We start from the raw sequence: 20343 nt of genomic DNA on the forward strand, positions 1-20343 counted from the left end.
AATGGGGTACAAGGGAGAATCTCCATCAATACAAGTAAGTCACGAACTGGAATGCTCTGCAAAATATCAACAAGTAATAAACAGATACAAAGGCAACTCAGAAAAAAACATTGATGAACAATGTAGAACTAACCTGCTGTGTGCAACGAGCACCCCAAGAAAGAGCTTTCGGCAATGTGCATACTCACAGAAAACTCTCCACAGGATCTGGCAACTGGCTCGAAAATCTTCAAGCCTGTAAGGAGAATAACCGAGGCAGAAAGAAGCAGAGTATTCCAAATCCACTGAGTGTATAGAAAGAGGGCGGGTCATATGGAATCCTCCAGGGACTAACAGAAAGATTATCGTAGGTAAAAACTAGAAAATGACACGGTGCTGGAATCGCCGGGAAGGAGTGAGGTTACGGCAAGTTTCCCTGGGCTAGAGTCGACTCTGAGCCCCGACGCTAGAACCCCGGCCCCTCAGCCGCAGCGTGCTAGCTCTCCACGGGAGAGTAGTCAGCCCGAGGAGGCAGGCTTCGTTTCCCGGGAGGCTGAAGTGAGTGAAGCACTGGAGGAAGACGAGACTGCGGTGAGACCAATGAGGGGACTTGAAATGGAGCAAGGTTCCCAGAGGGAGAAGACTGCCATTGCTGTGGAAGCTGGGACAATGCAAGCAAGTATATTCTCTGTTCCTAAACCCATGAATGTTACTCTAGACTCTATTTGGGACTTGGTAATAACTCTGGGACAAACATTGTCACCACAAATTAAAGAACTAGAAGAGAAATATTTACAACAAAGAAATGAAATAAATGGACTTAAACAGGAAAATATATCGATGAAAAATAATGTGGAAAAAATAGATAAAAAGATAAGTGAAGTAACTCAAATTCAAACGACACTGATTAAGGACAATCTTAACCTTAGGAGAAAGGTGGAAATGATGGAAAATAATATGCGGTTGAATAACCTTAGATTTTTGAACTTCCCAAAGATTCCTTCTTTATCAGCAAAAGAAGTTTTGAAAAAGTACTTTTGTGAAGTTCTTAATGTTCCTAATGATGCCTTTCCTCCTTTTTCCAAAATATATTATTTGCCATCAAAAAATTTGGAAGAACAACATCCACTAGAACAACAAGGTCAGGGTGAACAAATGGACATAACATTATTATTGGAATCTTCAATGAGGGAGGTAGCTATTCCAGCTACCCTATTGGCTACGGTGGTTTTATCACCAGATAAAAATTGGATATTACAGCTTTATTTTAAGAATAGACATAAAGAATTTCTTGGACATAAAGTTCAAATATTTCCGGATGTGACAAGGGAATCTCAGAAACGAAGGAAGGAATTTTTGCTTCTTAAGCCTGGGGTCGCTACAATGGGGGCATCATTTCTTTTACGATACCCTTGCAAATGCATTGTAAAGTATAAATCTTGCAATTATATTTTCTTTGAACCCTCTCAGTTGACAGGATTTCTCTCCAGGAGGGGCCTTGAAGGGGATTAAGAAAATCTTAATGTATAATTTACTCTTGATCCACTCTCATCTGACCGCCTAATTTGTAATTTGAATTTATTCTTTTTCCTTTTAATAGTTTCTCACTCAGGAACAACTTGGATCTCAATTTGGGACTTTAATTTTGATTAAGTAAATAGCAATTTTGTCATATAGATGTTACTTCAATTGTTTATATTATGTTGACTCAATCATATTCTGTACAAGGAGTTTATTCTTGATAATATGTTCAAAATATAAATAAAGGATAAAAAAAAAAGAAAATGACACGGTGACTGTTACCTGCAGCTAGCCGCAGGTAACGCGCAGGAATAGGGGGGAGGGGGGGAAGAGACCGATTGCTGTGGGTTTGGGGACAAGGCCATTCACCACCCCGTGGAGCGGTAAATGGCCATGTCCCCGCAGTGAAGTATCTGCTGCAAGTTGACTCCATCCCCAACTCGGCGCAATCACATAGAAACATAGAAGATGATGGCAGAAAAGGGCTACAGCTCATCAAGTCTGCCCACTCTGCTTACCCAATGACCTAATGACCCAATTTCCTTATCTTGACCCTCGTAGAGATCCCACATGGGTATCCCATTTATTCTTAAAGTCTGGCACGCTGTCTGCCTCGATCACCTACACTGGAAGCTTGTTCCAATGATCAACCACTCTCTCTGTGAAGAAATACTTTCTGGTGTCACCATGAAATTTTCCGCCCCTGAGTTTGAGCGGGTGCCCTCTTGTGGCCGAGGGTCCCTTGAGAAAGAAAATATCATCTTCCACTTCGACACGTCCCGTGAGGTACTTAAATGTTTCGATCATGTCTCCCCTCTCCCTACGTTCCTCAAGAGTGTAGAGCTGCAATTTGTTCAGTCTCTCTTCGTACGAGAGACCCTTGAGCCCGAGATCATCCTGGTGGCCGTCCGCTGAACCGATTCAATTCTGCACACATCTTTACTGTAATGTGGCCTCCAGAATTGCACACAGTACTCCAGATGAGGTCTCACCATGGCCCTGTCAAACGGCATTATGACTTCAGGCTTTCGGCTGACGAAACTTCTATTGATACAACCCAATATCTGCCTTGTCTTAGATGAAGCCTTCTCCACTTGATTGGCGGTTTTCATGTCTGTACTGATGATTACTCCTAAATCTCGTTCTGCTGAAGTCCTAGTTAAAGTTTCTCCGTTCAAGAAGTACGTCCTGCATGGATTTCCGCTTTCGAGGTGCATGACCTTACATTTCTTAGCATTGAAGCCTAGCTGCCAGGTTGAGGACCAACTTTCCAATGTAAGCAGGTCCTGCGCCATATAATTCTGTAAACTGCATTCACTTACTATATTACATAGTTTGGCGTCATCGGCGTCATCGGCGAATAGTGTTATTTTACCTTGAAGCCCTTGAGTCAGATCCCCTATGAATATGTTGAAAAGGAGTGGACCCAGGACCGAGCCCTGCGGCACTCCACTGGTCACCTCCAATGTTTTAGAGAGGGTACCATTAACCACCACCCTCTGAAGTCTGCCACTCAGCCAATCATTGACCCATGCAGTTAGTGTCTCTCCTAACCCCTTCTATTCCATCTTGCTTAGCAGCCTGCGGTGTGGGACACTGTCAAAAGCTTTACTGAAGTCCAGGTACACAACGTCCAAAGACTCTCCCAAGTCATAGAAACATAGAAATAGACGGCAGATAAGGGCCCACGGCCCATCTAGTCTGCCCACCTTAATGTCCCTCCCCTACCTTTGCCCTGTGAATAGATCCCATGTGCCGATCCCATTTGGCCTTAAAATCAGGCACGCTGCTGGCCTCAATCACCTGTAGTGGAAGACTATTCCAGCGATCAACCACTCTTTCAGTGAAAAAGAATTTCCTGGTGTCACCTCGTAGTTTCCCGCCCCTGATTTTCAACGGATGCCCTCTTGTTGTCGTGGGACCCTTGAAAAAGAAAATATCTTCCTCCGCCTCGATGCGGCCCGTAAGATACTTGAACGTCTCGATCATGTCCCCCCTCTCTCTGCGCTCCTCGAGCGAGTATAGCTGTAATTTGTCAAGCCGTTTTTCGTATGGTAGATCCTTGAGTCCCGAGACCATCCGGGTGGCCATTCTTTGCACCGACTCCAGTCTCAGCACATCCTTGTGATAATGCGGCCTCCAGAATTGCACACAGTATTCCAGGTGGGGCCTCACCATGGATCTATACAATGGCATAATGACTTCCGCCTTACGACTGACGAAACCCCTTCGTATGCAGCCCATGATTTGTCTTGCCTTGGACGAAGCCTGCTCCACTTGATTGGCAGACTCTCCACTTTCTTGTTACCCAGTCAAAGAAGCTGATGAGATTGGATTGTCAGGACCTACCCTTGGTGAATCCATGCTGACTGGGATCCCAAAGATTCCCTTCATTCAAGATCGTGTCCAGTTTGCTTTTAATTAGTGTTTCCATGAGTTTGCACACTATTGATGTGAGACTCACCGGTCTATAATTCGCAGCCCTGCAACCCTTTTTATGCAGAGGAACGACATTAGCTAATTTCGAGTCCAGGGGAACTTTCCCCTTACTTAGGGAGAGATTGAATAGCTCAGCCAACGGTTTCGCCAGAACATCGCACAATTCTCTGAGCACTCTTGGGTGCAAATTATCTGGTCCCATGGCTTTGTTCACCTTGAGTCTTGCCAGTTCACTGTAAACTTCACCTGGTGTGAACTCAAAATTCTGAAACGGGTCTTCTGTGCTTTGTGTTGCCTTCAACTGCGGACCGTGTCCCGTTGCCTCACAGGTGAAGACTGAGCAGAAGTATTCATTCAGTAGTTCGGCTTTATCGGAATCTGCTTCCACGTAACTTCCGTCCGGTCTTCTAAGGCGTACTATCCCGCCTGTGTTCCTTTTTCTGTCACTAATATACCTGAAGAAGAATTTGTCCCCCTTTTTAATGTTTTTTGCCAGAATTTCTTCCACTCGAAGTTTTGCCTCCCTAACTGCCATTTTGACCGCTGTAGACCTGGTCCTATATTCTACTTTTGCCTCTCTTTTCTCCGTGCGCTTGTAGGAGAGAAACGCTTTTTTCTTCTCCTTAATGAGGTGCAAGATCTCCGCGGTGAACCATTGGGGTTTATTGTTTCTTTGTCGTTTATTTACTGATTTTATGAAGCGGCTAGTTGCTTCATGTATGGTTGATTTCAGTGTTAACCACTTAGCTTCTACATCATCGGTCTCCGCTTGGTCCTGCAGCGTCTGATGGACGAAATCTCCCATGCGTGCAAAGTCTGTGCCCCGGAAATTGAGTACCTTTGTTTTCGTGTTTGATCTAGGGAAGCCTTTCCTAAGGTTGAACCATACTATGTTGTGGTCGCTGGAGGCTAGCGTATCTCCTACTGAGTCCTCTGAGACGCTTTCCCCGTTGGTGAGTACCAGGTCGAGGATCGCCTGGGCCCTAGTGGGCTCCGTTACCATTTGTTTGAGACGTGCTCCCTTTATGGAGGTTAAGAGCCTCCTGCTACCGCTGGTTGTCGCTGAAAATGAGTTCCAGTCTGCATCAGGCATATTGAAGTCCCCTAGCAGTACAGCTTCTCCTCGTAGAGTGATATTCTCTTTGTCTTCAATTAACTCTGCGTCCATGTCTTCCAGTTGTCTTGGGGGTCTGTATACCACACCTAGATACAGGCATTTTTCTCTGCCTCTTGCCAGGTTTACCCAAAGGAACTCCCCGGTGTACTTGACATCTGTGATCCTGGTGGTTTTGATGTCCTCTTTAATGTATAGAGCTACCCCCCCTCCTAACCTGCCCTCTCTATCCTGACGAAGTAGATTGTAGCCCGGTATAGCCATATCCCACCCATGTGAGTCCGTGAACCAAGTTTCAGATATTGCCACCACATCTAGGTCGGCATTCCTTATTTCAGCCTCCAATTCTAGAATTTTGTTACCTAAACTGTGTGCATTGACATACATGGCCCTCCATATCTTGTGTTTGCTAAGTCCCTGTGAGGCGTATCCTACCCGAGTCGGTGTGACTCCCAAAGAACTGTTTGCAATGTGGGTACTTACCTTGGACATGGAAGCGGAGTTTCGACTCACCTCATCAGGATAATTCCTTTCTGCACTAATATATGAATGGGTACCCTCCCCCGACTTACCTAGTTTAAAGCCCTGTGAAGCAGGCGGGCTAGTCGGTGTCCGAAGACGTTCTTACCCCTACTGGTCAGATGGAGTCCGTCTGGTCCCTGAAGTCCTTGTAGCGCTTCCCCATGGTTTAGGAATCCGAAGTTCATATCCCGGCACCATCCCTGTAGCCACTCGTTCGTCCTCAGGATACGTTCATCTCTGGCTCTTCCCTTGCCTCTAACTGGGAGGATCGATGAGAAAACCACCTGCGCTCCTGTCCGCTTCAGCCTCTCACCCAGTGCTCCAAAGTCTCTGGTGATGGTCTCCGGTGTGTTCCTGGCAGTGTCGTTGGTTCCTATGTGGACAAGAAGCATAGGAAAGTGGTCTCGGGGCGTGAGTAGTCTATCCAGACTGGCGGTGACATCTCGTATCCTGGTTCCAGGCAGACAGCAGACCTCCCTAGATTGCATATCCGGTCTGCAAATTGGTCCCTCGGTGCCCCTCAGCATGGAATCCCCAATGACTATTACTCTGCGCTTCTTTGGGGGGAGCCGGTCAGTTGTCCCTGGAGATGGAGCTGTGTGTTGGGCCTGCTCCTGTTCCTCATCGGCAGTTCCTTCCTGAAGAATCTGGAATCTGTTCCGCAGGGCAAGTTGAGGGGTTGATGTATAGCTGCCCTGTTTGTAAGAAGAAGGAGAAGATGAAGAGATTGAAAAAGGGGGGGGGGGGGTTTTTCCTATGTTTGCCCGTGGAGGAGGTCACCAGCTGCCAGGAGTCAGTGCCTCTAGCCATTTCCTGTATCCCAATTGTTGGTTTCAAAGCTGATGATTTGGGTGTCTCGAGGATGGACTTGTCATGGGCCTGCTCGGTGATTTGGGACAGCTCCTGGACGACTCCGTCGATGTAGGCCTCGTCCTCTCGGATGCTTCTCAGGCGTATCACCTCCTCCCTGAGGCTCCTTAGTTCCTGCATGAGATCTCCATCCAGCTGCGCAGCCTCCTCTGTCTGTGTAGAGACTGTAGTGTAGCGCTGGGGGATGGTCTCGGTCTGCACAGAGACCTCTGTCCACCGTCCTGGGTTTTCCTCCTTCTGCACGCAGTCCGTGGTCGCTTCCTGGATCCCCATAGCGACTGGAATACTGGTCTTGATTGTAGACTTCGCGCTTCTTGTCTAGTAGCAGCCCCCTCTCATGAGTCCAGCACTCCCCCTCACTCCCTATTGCTGGTCCAACAGAACCCCAACTCTCGCACCCTCCCTCCTGATGGCAGACAGAAAAAAAAAACCCAACCCAAACTTGTGAATGCGACTCCTGGGTCGGCCCCTTTGTACTCCCAGGACGGGCATACCAGCCTGTTGGAACAGAAGCTTCCTGCATGCATAATACAGGGCTGCTCGGACCAGAACCTTCTTGCCGTTGAGTCCCTCTTTCCGATGTAACTTCCAGTTGGAAGTTACGTCAGAAGGAGCAACTCGGCAGCAAGAAGGTTCTGGTCCAAGTAGCCCTGCATGCAGGAAGCTTCCGTTACAACAGGCTGATATGTCCGTCCTGGGAGGTGCGAAGAGGCCAACCCAGGAGTCCCACTCACAAGTTCTTTTTCCCCGTCCGCCATCAGGAGTGAGAGTGTGACGGTTGGGGGAGTTGTTGGACTGGCGAGAGGGAGAGAGGGGGGCTGCTGGACTCACAAAGGGGGGGGCTGCTGCTGCACCCATGAAGAGGCGGAGTTTTTATTGTCATTCGCCATCAGGAGGGAGGGTGCGAGGGTTGGGGGGGCTGTTGGACCGGCGAGAAGGAGGCAGGGGGGCTGCTGGACTCACAAGGGGGGGGGGGCTGCTTCTTCACCCATGAAGAGGCGGAGTTTTTTTTGCCATCCGCCATCGGGAGGGAGGGTGCGAGGGTTGGGGGGCTGTTGGACCAGCGAGAGAGAGGGAGGGGGGCTGCTGGACTCACAAGGGGGGCCTGCTGCTGCACCTGCGAAGGAGAGGTTTTTTTTGCCATCCGCCATTGGGAGGGAGGGTGCGAGGATTGGGAGGCTGTTGGACCGGCGATAGGGAGGGAGGGAGGCTGCTGGACTCACGAGGGGGTGGGGTGTTGCTGCTGCTTCTGCACCCATGAAGGGGGAGGGAGTTGCTTGGGCTGCTGGACATGGATCGGCTGAAGCTGAAGGGAAGGGAGACAGTTGCTGGATCTAGTTTGGGGATTGGGAGGAAGGTAAACAGGTGCTGGGCCCAGGTGGTGGGTGGAGTGGAGCTGGAGGGAAGGGAAAGGTGTCAGATCCACATCTGGGTACTAAAGGGAGGGGAAAGAGGTGGTGGACTCATGGGAAGGGGGCTGGAGGGAAGGGGGAGAGGTGCAGGACCTGCAGGGAGAAGAGAGAGAAAGAAAGGGAAAGAGAAAAGCTGAACCAAGGGGAAGAAGGAAGAGCGAGTGTAATATTGAACATAGCTGAGGGAGGGAGGGAGGAAAGAGAGAGTATGAGAGACACATTGATATAAGGGAGTAAGAGAGGAAAGAAGTTGGACACAGGGAGATATACAAAAAGAAGGGAGATGGTGGGCATGGATGGGAACATAGGAACAGAGACAAAAAGGAGAATGTTGCATCTGCATGGGGGTAGTATATGGACACATAGGGGTAATGATAAACATGGGAAGGTATATGGACAGAGAGAGAAGATGGCTAGACATGGGGGAGAATAAGAACGCAGAAGTAAGATGCTGGACAGGTGGGGCATAGGGATATAGAGGAGTGAGACTGTACACAGGAGGAGGGGATCATAAAATGGTGAGATGATGAAGGCAGGGAGATGGGCACAGAGGAAATACTAGAAAGGGAAGTGTATGAGACAGAGAAAGGAGATGCTTGCTGAACATGGGAAAAAACACAGTAATGGAAGATGAATGGTGAGAATGGAGAAAGAAGACATGTCAAACGGTCTGGAGACCCGGCAAGTGAGTTAAGAGTAGACAGATGGAAACAGAAACCAGAGCCCGAGACCAATGTGATGTGAAGAATAAAATGACCAGACAACAAAAGGTAGAAAAAAATACTATTTTCTATTTTGTGATTCGAATATATCTGATTTGAAATATCTATCCTGCTAGAACTCGTGGGGACAGGGGGTGACATGGACCAAGCTCATGGGGACAGGGACCGAAATCACGGGGATGGGGACAAATTTTTTCCCCGTGCCATTCTCTAGTAGAAATCTAATCTTCCATTCTATTACGTCCCTTCCAGATTCCATATGCTAGGTGATGTACCAAAGGCACAAAAGCTAGGGAAGGACAGAAGAGCCTGCCCACAAACCTGAGGTCCCAAAAAATGTCAACAGAACACCGCCACCACATCCATTTGGTAAAACTTGGAAAAAGTATGAAGAAAGGATCAAGAGCCATAACAAATTCACGCTAAAAATAGTAAAAGCAACAAACATCCAAAAATAAAAATAGCAATTTGGGGTCTGGGGAGGTGGGGGACCTGAACTCTACCCGTAGAAACTGTGAAAAATTGCTGGCAATTTGAGTTTGTTACATGTCAGTCTCCAGAGCCGTGATACAACTGAACATCACGACCAGTAAAAGTATTTAGCTAATGAAGAACTGTAGATTCACACATGTCCACATTTGTTACTCTCTGATTTTCATATACATCGGGTCTCCTGAAGCAGGATTCAAAACGGGGCCATGTTGGGACCCCCAAAGACAATAAACAGAGCTAAGTAACTCAGTGGTGGCAGTTTTAACTTTAACCAAATGAAGACATTTCTTGCATAAAACAGAAAGACTTTGAAACTTTGTTTTTTCAAACATCTTTGGAGTTTTTGAGTGTGCCTATAAACTTGCTAAGTTTGCAGTGACTGAAAGGTGAACTCTTCTCCAAGGGAGGTTTAACAGCCTTCCCTTCAGAGTTTCATATTTCTGAGCAGTTTTTCAAGCCTAATTGGGTCACTTCTCAATCACTCCTTTTCTTCTATTGAAGCCAGTTTGTTTTACTATATCCAATCCTCTTTCTGGTTTCTATTTTGTTTGTTACACTTCACCCTGTACCTTGCATCTTTGAAAATGCGGTTGGGAAAGGCAGCCTGTGCCCTGAAACCTGGGTGAGTTTCTGTCCAGATACACTAAGCCTACGCTAGAAACCTGTGACTGTAGGGCCAGCAAACTCCACGGGAGGGACCCCGGATACTTCCAGAAGGTGGCACACAGCAGGCTAGCTTCACAGATCCACCAGAGTTTCTCTGTGAAGCTGCAGTCCGGCTCCGCAGAACTGTAACCTTTTCTCCGATAGCGGACCACCGGGGAGGCATCTCAAGGCACTGAGAAATTAAGTTTAAGCAAATTTTAAACAAAAAAATAAGAAACAGAAGCAGAGCAACAGCAAAAGACTTCTGTCCAGACTGCTTGCAGAAATTGAAAGTGATTTTACCACTAGGGGGCATGCACCATGTGTTCTGAAAAGATGTGAATTCCTGCAATACCCAGACTGCGGGTTGGGATTGAACACCCAAGCATATGGAATCCGGAAGGGATAACACAGAATATACAGTTAACAGGTTACAATTTGACATAGTTACAGTACAAGTTTGCGACACAAGGCTGTATCCTAAACTGATACATACTAAGGGTCTAATACCACTGAACATGATACAGAGTTTACAGATTACAATTTGCCATAATTATCCTCACAGTGCAAGTTTTTTAAATACAAGATTTTATCCTAACTTGACACACACTAAGGATCTAATACCTATATGCATAATGTACAGTTTACAGGTTAAATTTGCCATAGTTACAGTGGAAGATTTTTCAAGTTTTTGTCCTAATGTGACCGGGATCTAGTACCAATATACTTTCTTTGAAATCCATCGGTCATGGGCGGGGGAGTTAGGTGAAGAGGTATGTTTTTATTGCTTTCCTAAAGTTGAGGAGTCCTTCAAGGGATCTGTAGGGGCAGTTGATTCCAGTAGCTTGGCATGAAGTGGAACTAGGAATATCATTTGGCGGTTTGCAGTTGAAGGTTTGACTAGGGGGCATTTTGAGGTGTATTTTGTCCTGGGAGTGGAGGGACTTCTTCAGTACGTATGGAGTAAGCTTTGCTGTCATATAGCCCTGTGCCATGTCGTGCAAGGATTTGACCACTAGCATCTAAGAAAATACATTTTTACAGAAAGGGTGGTAGATGCGTGGAATAGAGGTGGTGGAGACAAAGACTGTGTCTAAATTCAAGAAAATGTGGGACTGGCATGTGGGATCTCATAGGGAGAGGAGGGCATTGTGGATACTGTGGATGGGAAGACCGAGCCAAGGTTCAACCCCTGCGGAGTACTTCTTTCTCCTACAATCTATGCATTGCCTCCCTCGGCTCCTACCTAGACAAACAAAGCCTAACCTCCTACAGCTATGCAGACGACATCACCATTCTCCTTTCATTTGATCAACCAGCACTATCCATGGCAGACACAATACACAGACCACAAACTAAAACTAAATCCACACAAAACAAACTTCATCCTACTCGAAAATAACAAAACCCCAACAGTAACAAACCTGGTCATAAACTCTATAACATACCCCATTCAACCCACCTTAAAACTCCTGGGAGTACTGATAGACAGAGGCTGTACAATGCAGCCACAAATCAACAAAACAATTAAAAAAAAAAAAATCATTCACAGTCATAAGAAATCTAAGACAAGTTCGAAAATTCTTCAATAGAAAACAATTCCAACTCTTGGTACAATCCCTAATCCTAGGTCTAATAGACTACTGCAACATACTATATCTCCCTTGCCCAGCAACCATGATGAAACAACTACAAACAATACAAAACACAGCCCTAAGACTGGTCTACCTGCTGAAGAAATTCAACCACATCACAGAGGCATACCACCACTCATACTGGCTCCCAATACAAGCGAGAGTACACTTCAAATTTTACTGCCTACTATTTAAAGCAATAAACGGAGACAGCCCAGCCTATTGGAACAATCGACTAATTCAATCCACCTCAACCAGACATAGGAGAACCCACGCACCATTCACACACCCTCCAACCAAAAACGTCAAACGAAAAAAACTATGACAACCTCCTAGCCTTTCGAGCTGCAACACTTTACATCCAACTCTACAATTTATTGACCTCGACCACAGACTACAAAATCTTTAAAAAAGAACTAAAAACCCTTCTATTCAAAAAACACATAAAACCGAACTAACACAGTCAGAACTACCCCAAGCATCACCTGCAACTACTCCTTATGTACCTCTAATATCATGACAATTCAGATATAATCCTTAGCAACTTAAAGAAATGTACTAACTACTCCCAACACACTTCTAATGTCCTGACAATTCATTTGTAATCCGCCTTGAACCGCAAGGTAAAGGCAGAATAGAAATCACTAATTTAATGTAATATAATGTAATTTGGCCTCTGCCAACATAATTCTATATTTCTATTAGTCACAAATGTGCAGAACTTCCAAACTCTGAACTCCTCCCCTTCTGCAGTGGAGATCAGCTCCCTCTTCAGTTGGTTCCAAAGCAATCGAACTTCACTGAAACAGAAGAGGAGGAGGGGCACAGACAGTGGCGTAGTAAATGGGGCAGACTGCCTCAGATGCCATCTTGGTAGGGGGTGCCAGCACCTCTCCTTCCCCAACTCTCTCCTGCTGTACACCTTCCCTCTGTCCCCCTCCCCCAACTCTTCACTGGAGCAGCAGCTCCAACCTCTTGCTCACGCCAGCCTTGATTCTCTCTCTCTGAAGTCACTTCCTGGTTGCGGGACCAGGAAGTGACATCAGAGGAAAACCTGATGTTGGCACTGGCAGCAGATTGGAGATGCACCTCACACTGGCAAAGTTAAAGAGAAGGAAAGAGGCCCGTGTATGATTAGGGGGGGCGTGCCTCCTATCCTTGCTACGCTACTGGGGATGGTGAACTACCCTGGCAACAAACCATATTCTGTTCTGCTCTGTAACTTATGATAAAAGAACAATGATTAATAAACATATAATAATTTAACATTGATTAACAAATTATTGATTAACAAATTATGCACATGAGTAACTAGGAACCAACCTGCTACTAGCAGGAGCCAAAAAAAACCCTAAAGGAGAAAGGAACTAGGAGTCCTCATGTCCCTGTAGTTCTGTCTTTGCTAAATCTTAGAAACAGGAGAAGAGATCCCGAGATGGACACTAGCAATGTCCGAGGCAGGAATCAGGCGAACCAAAAGCTTTGACAGGGTGGGGTGTACAGAATCCTGTATCTTCTAGCTGAAAGATTAACAAGGTAAGAACCTAATCTATCATTCAGAAGTGAAGATATAGGATTCTGTACCATAGCTAACATACCAAAGCAGTGCCAGACTTCTAGGGAGGGAAAGATGAGTCTGCCCGCAGTACCACGGATCCAAAAGTGGTATCATCTTGAGCTGCTTCATCCACTCTGCAGAACCTTGTAAAGGTGTGGACAGTAAACCAAGTATCTGCTCTACAAATTTCATCAACATTTGACTCAACATCCCCCAAAGTCCACGTGATGCGCCGGGGGAGAAACTTTGCAGCCGGCTACCTAAATTGTACTGGAAACCATAGCAAATTGTAAGCAGGAAACTGTATATCATCATCATTAGCCCCTAGCATGGATCAAGTTAGGATAAAAACTTGTATTGTAAACTTGTACAGAAATTATGTATGTTAAACCTGTAACCCGTTCTGAGCTCTTTGGGGACAACAGGCTAGAAAATGAATTAAATAAATAATAATAATAACAACAACAACAACAGTTTATATACCGCAGGACTGTGAAGTTCTATGCGGTTTACAATGATTAAAAGTTATTACAGATCGAGTGGAATAAACAAAGTTCAGAGTTAGAGAATAACAGTTGAGGACTAAGATTGTGTAGGTCGGTTACCTAAGTACTTCAGGAACAGATGTGTTTTTAGGCGTTTCCTGAATTCCTTATAAGTAGTAGGTCTTTACCCCATAATGCTGCTAATAAATTCTGGGTGCCTGCTGGGTAGCATACATGACCATGTTACTATAAAAAGTTCTTTTTTTTATCTGGGTCTGTATGCAAGTTAAAATTAACATATATCACTTCAGTTTCAGCAAATGATAAAATGTGTGTAGCAAATAAGAGAAATGAACTTTACTTTGCTGATGCTAATTCTGAGCTTGTTACGGTTGACATCTGTCTCTTCCCAAATCTCTGTCTCATTGAAGACCAGGTTTGGTGTCTGTCCCGTGCCTTCAGCCGGCCGCCCAGGCAGGATTGGGGGTGCATTCTCCTGATCACTCAGGTGCTCGCCTTGTAGCACATCTTCCGTATTTTCACGCAGCAAATCTCCAGGCACAGGAGTCACATTAACCACCCTAAGAAAATACATCAACTTCTATGTATAAAACAATCTCAATGTAATCCATCCCATTTCAGTGATACTACCATCTTGCTTGGAGCTTTTCACATATTATGAACCTTTCCTAAGCCAGTATTGCAATAATATATTTCTCTCCACATCACACACTTGTTTCTCCCATTGACCATTCTGCAAAGGGATTCATGATGCCCTAAGAGAGAAGTCAAGGCAAATTGCCAGGACCAGCATAGGCCATGTTGGCCACGATCCTAACAAGTGTAGCTGAATGGAAAGAGAAGTAAATTAAATAAAGAAATAAGTAAATAACTATGATGGACGCATTGGGATAATAAACACAGAAAACCAAAATAAGGACTGACAAACAATTGAGTGAGTTATGAGGCTATGAACCTGAAAAAAAGTTGCTTCCAAATTTCCGGATAAATGCTATTACACTGTATCTGAGTCAGTAAGTTAGAAGAGAGGTAGGTTTGTCTGTGGCGCTAGAATTATTCAATTCTGTGGGATTCTTTGCCTTGCAGTAGAATTATTTACATGTACTAATGGTTCTATGAAGACAGTAAACTAATGAAATCACACGCTTCTCCCAAGTTTTGATCCTATCTCAGTCAGACCACCATTTTTGAGGGGCACAAAATGTCATCTACCCCACAAGCCAAAGAGGCCTCCACTGGCATTCTGTCCATAGCTACACCCCCGACCCACACATATGAAAAATCAGCATGAGCAGGGCAGGCGTTCGCCCAGCGCAGGCTCAGAAGGGGGAGGGGGTGTTACATACTGGCAGTGGCCCACAGAAAATGCCTGACAGACAGCATGCCAGTGCAGGACCTCTTTGGCTCATGGGGCTAGAGCAGGGGTAGGCAATTCCGGTCCTCGAGAGCCACAGGCAAGTCAGGTTTTTAGGATATTCACAATAAATATGCATGGGATAGATTTGCATCTCAAGGAGGCAGTGCATGCAAATCCATCTCATACATATTCATTGTGGAAATCCTAACCTGCCTGTGGCTCTCGAGGACCAGAACTGGGTTAGAGGATTCCCACCAGCTACAGCAAAAGACAAAGTGAGGGAGCCCAGGCCCACTTGTGGTTATGCTACACTCAATGGTGAAAGCAACTATTTTATATCCCTTGTGGGAAAGTGCTAGAAGAAGCTGGCTAATCACATTCTTAATAGACATTCTACAGGCAGCAGCTGTAAGGTATAAGATTTGATGCTGGTAAATACAAACCAAAAAGTATACTTCTCACTCCATTCCCTATACAAAATAAGTTTATTTCCCAAAAACCATAGTCCTCAGGCCAACATGTCTCTCTATTAAGCCCTTCACTCATATAGATCTTGAAAGTTTACAGTTGCCTCCATTTAAGGTAAGGAACACATCCTCAAAAACTGCCAACCTGGGAAGGTCTATCAAGCCCAGTATCCTGATTCCAACAGTGGCCAGTGGAGTTTCCCCAAGTCATCTCAATAATGGCCTATGGCAGTGTCTCTCAAACTGTGTGCCTCAAAGAGATTCCAGTAAGCACAGTTACAGCAGGTAAGATATTCTCTACATGTGGGTGACGCCACCGACGGAGCCCCCTAGCGGATGTTTTCGAAAAACAGACTTGCTTGAAGACGTTCAAGCTTGTGATTGGCCCGCACAGGTGTGCGTGCCCCTCCCGCCCGACCTAGGGCATGCATCTCCTCAGCGTGGCCTCAGTTCAGATAGCCAGTAAAGAAGCCAACCACGGGGAAGTGGGTGGGTTGCGAGAATATCTGCCTGCTGTCCCTGGATAACACCTGTTACGGTAACTGTGCTTTATCCCAGGACAAGCAGGCAGCATATTCTCTACATGTGAGAGACCTCCAAGCTTACCAGAATGGGATGGAGGGAGAGTTGGCAAGTTAGGAGAATAGATTTTGCAAAACGGACAGGCCAAAATGGCCATCATGCCTAGAGAAAGCATCCAGACAATAGTGCGAGGTAAACGTATGAACCGAGGACCAAGTGGCAGCCTTACAGATTTCCTCAATCAGAGTCGAGCGGAGGAAAGCAACAGACGCTGCTATCGCTCTGACCTTGTGGCCTGTGACTCAACCCGGCAGGGAGAGACCAGCCTGAGCGTAACAGAAAGAGATACAAGCGGCCAACCAGTTAGAAATGGTCTGCTTAGAAACAGAGCGACCCAAGCAATTAGGATCGAAGGAGAGGAACAGCTGGGGAGCAGAACGGTGAGGAGCGGTGCGCTTCAACTAGAAGGCCAGCGCACGCTTACAATCAAGAGAATGCAGAGCCGCTTCTCCAGGGTGAGAATGGGGCTTCGGAAAAAACACAGGAAGAACAATGGATTGGTTGATGTGAAACTCAGAAACAACCTTAGGCAAGAACTTAGGATGTGTACGGAAAACCACCTTATCATAATGGAAGACAGTGAAAGGTGGGTCTGCCACCAAGGCTTGAAGCTCACTGACCTGACGGGCAGAAGTGAGAGCAATAAGAAACACAACCTTCCAAGTAAGATACTTCAAGTGAGCCCGTGCTAGCGGCTTGAACGGAGGTTTCATCAAACGAGCAAGGACCACGTTAAGATCCCAAACCACAGGAGGAGGTTTAAGGGGCGGATGAACGTGGAAAAGGCCTTTCATGAAGCGGGAAACCACAGGATGAACAGAGATAGGCTTCCCGTCAATCGGCGGATGAAAAAGCAGCAATGGCACTAACCAAAGAGGACTTGAGTCCAGCGCCAGACAAGTGCAACAGATAATCCAGGACAGCAGATAAGGAGACAGAAAGTGGCTCCTGCTGCCGAGAAGCACACCAGGCAGAAAAGCGGGTCCACTCCTGATGATAACACTAGCGAGTGGATTCCTTCCGAGACGCCTCCAGGACGTCCAGCACAGGTTGGAAGAACTGGAACGAGGACATCAAGTCTCGAGGAACCAAGCCGTTAAGTGCAGAGACTGGAGGTTGGGATGAAACAGAGAACCTCGACTCTGCGTAAGCAGAGAAGGAAAAATAGGCAGAAGAAGAGGCTCCCTGGAACTGAGTTGTAACAGAAGGGAGAATCACGGTTGTCGGGGCCACCGAGGAGCTATCAGAATCATGGTGGCACTCGTGGACTTGAGCCTGACGAGAATCTTCAGAATCAGCGGGAATGGAGGGAACGCATACAGAAACAGGTTCGTCCAGTCCAGCAGAAAAGCATCCGCCTTGAGCCTGAGAGGGGTGTAAACCCTGGAGCAGAAGCGGGGCAACTTGTGATTGAAAGGGGACGTGAACAGATCGACGTCCGGAGTCCCCCAACGAGCAAACATTTGACGCAAGGTCAAGGAGTGGATGGACCACTCGTGAGGCTGCAGAAGGCGACTCAACCTGTCCGCCAGACAATTGTGCTGGTCCTGAATGTAGACCACTCGAAGGAACATGTTTTGGCGGATGGCCCAATCCCAGAGCCGCATCGCCTCTTGGCACATGGACAGGGACCCCGTGCCCCCTTGTTTGTTGATATAATACATGGCGACCTGGTTGTCCGTGCGGATCAGCACCACTCGGTCGCAAAGCAGGTGACAAAAAGCCTTCAGGGCGAGGAAAATTGCTCGAAGCTCCAGCAGATTGATGTGACAAAGGCGGTCGACACGGGACCAAAGACCCTGAGTGCGAAGATCGTTCAGATGAGCCCCCAAGCATAGGTTGATGAATCTGTCATGAGGGCCTTCTGCGGAGGGGGGGGGGCATGAAACAGAAAACCTCTGGAAATATTGGAAGAGAGCATCCACCAACGGAGAGATTCTTCAATAAAAGGAGTCTCGACAATAAGTCGAGGGGCAGTATCTCGATCCTGGTTCCATTGGGATGCAAGAGTCCATTGTGGAATGCGGAGATGAAATCTGGCAAAAGGAGTCACGTGAACCGTAGAGGCCATGTGACCGAGGAGGACCATCAGGAGCCGAGCTGGGGCCGAGGACAGATGGGCCACCATCTGGCATAAACGAACAAGGGCCTCCTGACGAGGCCGAGGCAAGAAGGAGCGGAGACGAACCGTGTCCAGGACCGCTCCGATGAATTCCAGAGACTGGGACGGACAGAGGTGGGACTTGGGGAAGTTCACTTCGAAGCCGAGACTCTGAAGAAGCAAGATGGTCTGATTCGTCGCTCGCAGAACTTCGAGGCGCGAGGACGCTTTGATAAACCAGTCGTCAAGGTAAGGAAATATCTGCGGAGATGCAGGGCCGCAGCTACCACAACTAAACATTTCGTGAAAACCCTTGAAGAGGCCGCCAGACCGAAGGGAAGGAAACGATATTGGAGGTGGAGATCCCCCACCCGGAATATCAGATACCAGCGAGAGGCTGGGTTTATCAGAATGTGCATATACGCCTCTTTGAGGTCCAGTGAGCACAGCCAGTCCCCCTTGTCCAAGAGGGGGTACAAGGTAGGAAGGGTGAGCATTCTGAACCGTTCCCTGACCAGAAACTTGTTCAGAGCATGGAGGTCCAGGATCGGACACAGATCCCCCGTCTTCTTGGGGACTAGAAAGTACTGGGAATAAAATTCCGTATTCCACTGGTCTGGAGGAATCTCCTCGACCGCCCGAAGGCGAAGAAGGGCCCGAGCTTCCCGCAGAAGGAGAGGCAGCTGAGACTGGGCAGAAGGAAACTCTCTTGGAGGAAGGTCCGGGGGTACGTGACTGAAGTGAAGGGAGTACCCCTCCCGGATGATGGAAAGCATCCAACTGTCGGTGGTAAGACTTTCCCACTGGGTGTAGAAATGATGGAGACGCCTCCCGATGGGGAGGGGAGAAGTCTCCAGAAGGAAGCCCGAAGGCTCATACCGGAATTGTCAAAAAGACGGCCCAGGCTTCGTCGGAGCCGACAGCTGAGCCTTAGCTTGCCAGTGCTGCTGTTGTTGTGGCCGCTTCGAAGGAGGCCGAGAGAACGCAGGAATAGATTTCTGCGGATACCTCCGGAGGGGAATTTTGTATTGCTTAAATCTTACCAGAGAGGCGAAGGACCGCTCATGTTCCGAGAGGCGCTTGGTGGCCACCTCTATGGAATCATCAAAGAGCTCATTACCCACGCAAGGGAGATTGGCTAGACGATCCTGGAGATTCGGATCCATGTCCACAATCCTTAGCCAAGCAAGGCGATGCATGGCGATCGCAAACATTGTGACCCTCGAGGACAACTCGAAGGCGTCATAGGCTGCCTGAAACATATAGAGGCGAAGCTGGGAGAGAGTCTCCTCTAGGAGACGAAACTCCTGACAAGAATTCTGCACGTCCGCCTGGAATGAGTGGAGGGCTTCCACACAGAACTGGAGATAGGACGTGAAGATAAAGTTATAGTTGAGGACATGGTTCGCCATCATTGAGTTTTGATAAAGGCAGCGACCAAACTTGTCCATCATACGTCCCTACCGGCACAGAGGTACGGCTGCGTATACCTTCGAGGGATTGGATTTCTTAAAGGAAGATTCAACCACCAAGGATTGGTGAGAAAGCTGAGAACTCTCGAACCCCTTGACCGGGATCGTCCAGTAACGGGACTCCAATTTGGAGGGAATAGTCGGGACCGCATAAGGGTCTCTAGGTTCTGGAGAAATGTTTGCCGGAGAACCTGGTGCAACGGCAAGCGCAGTGCCTCACGGGGTGGATAAGGAACACCCATTTCCACCAAGAATTCCTGGGTATAACGGGACTCAGACTGGAGGTCCAGGTTCAGCCCTGCCCATATCGGAAATGAAACGAGTGAAGGAGGAGTTTCAAGAAGACTCATCCTCCTGAGGAGACCCCGAGTGAGATCTGGGGACAGCAGAGAAAGAGGGAGAAATTTCCCTCGAATAAAATGCCGGAGGCTCGGAGTCCCGTGAATGGGAGGTCACGGAGGCTCAACTAAAGTGCCTCGGGGGTGTCGAGGAACAACCCCGCATAGGGTGGGTTGGGGAGGACCCCGGAGTTCGAGGGACCATCTTGTGGAGCCTCGGAGAAGACAGGGCAAAGGAAAACTCCTCCACCTGTCTTGAAAAAGACTCCTGCACAGTAGAGTCCAACTTGAGGACAAGGGTATGCCTGGAAGGTTTCGCGGTCGGAGACCTGCCCCAAAGGGGTGGAGAAGACTGCAGCTTTTTAGAAGGGGCAAACCTCGGTAAAGTAGCGGGCGAAAAGTGGGCCCCAGTCATGGGTCCCTGGAAAGTTACCGGCCCCGATTCCAGAGATGAAGAATTGCTCGAAGAAACCCTGCGAGTCTTGCAGGCACGGCCCTGAGACACAAGAGAAGGACTCTCAGGCTGGTCAGACTGGGGCTGGGTCGAGACCGAGGTCAGAGATGTCGAGGTCGGGACCAGTTAGTTTACTACCAAGGAAAGCTGCGAAGTAA

The 20343-nt window shown here is 47.5% G+C and overlaps 1 protein-coding gene across 4 annotated transcripts in view; it reads right to left on the reverse strand.

Annotated features, from left to right (window-relative positions):
* TTBK1 (tau tubulin kinase 1) overlaps nt 1-20343 on the reverse strand; it is a 542632-nt gene that overhangs the window by 232608 nt on the left and 289681 nt on the right. For all 4 annotated transcript variants that reach the window (XM_033936268.1, XM_033936264.1, XM_033936266.1 and 1 more), the window contains one exon: nt 13755-13974. In XM_033936268.1, coding sequence (XP_033792159.1) covers nt 13755-13974 — 220 coding nt within the window. The remainder of the gene's footprint in view (nt 1-13754; nt 13975-20343) is intronic.

Source organism: Geotrypetes seraphini, chromosome 3 (genome assembly GCF_902459505.1).
Source record: "Geotrypetes seraphini chromosome 3, aGeoSer1.1, whole genome shotgun sequence".
Classification (NCBI taxonomy): domain Eukaryota; kingdom Metazoa; phylum Chordata; class Amphibia; order Gymnophiona; family Dermophiidae; genus Geotrypetes; species Geotrypetes seraphini.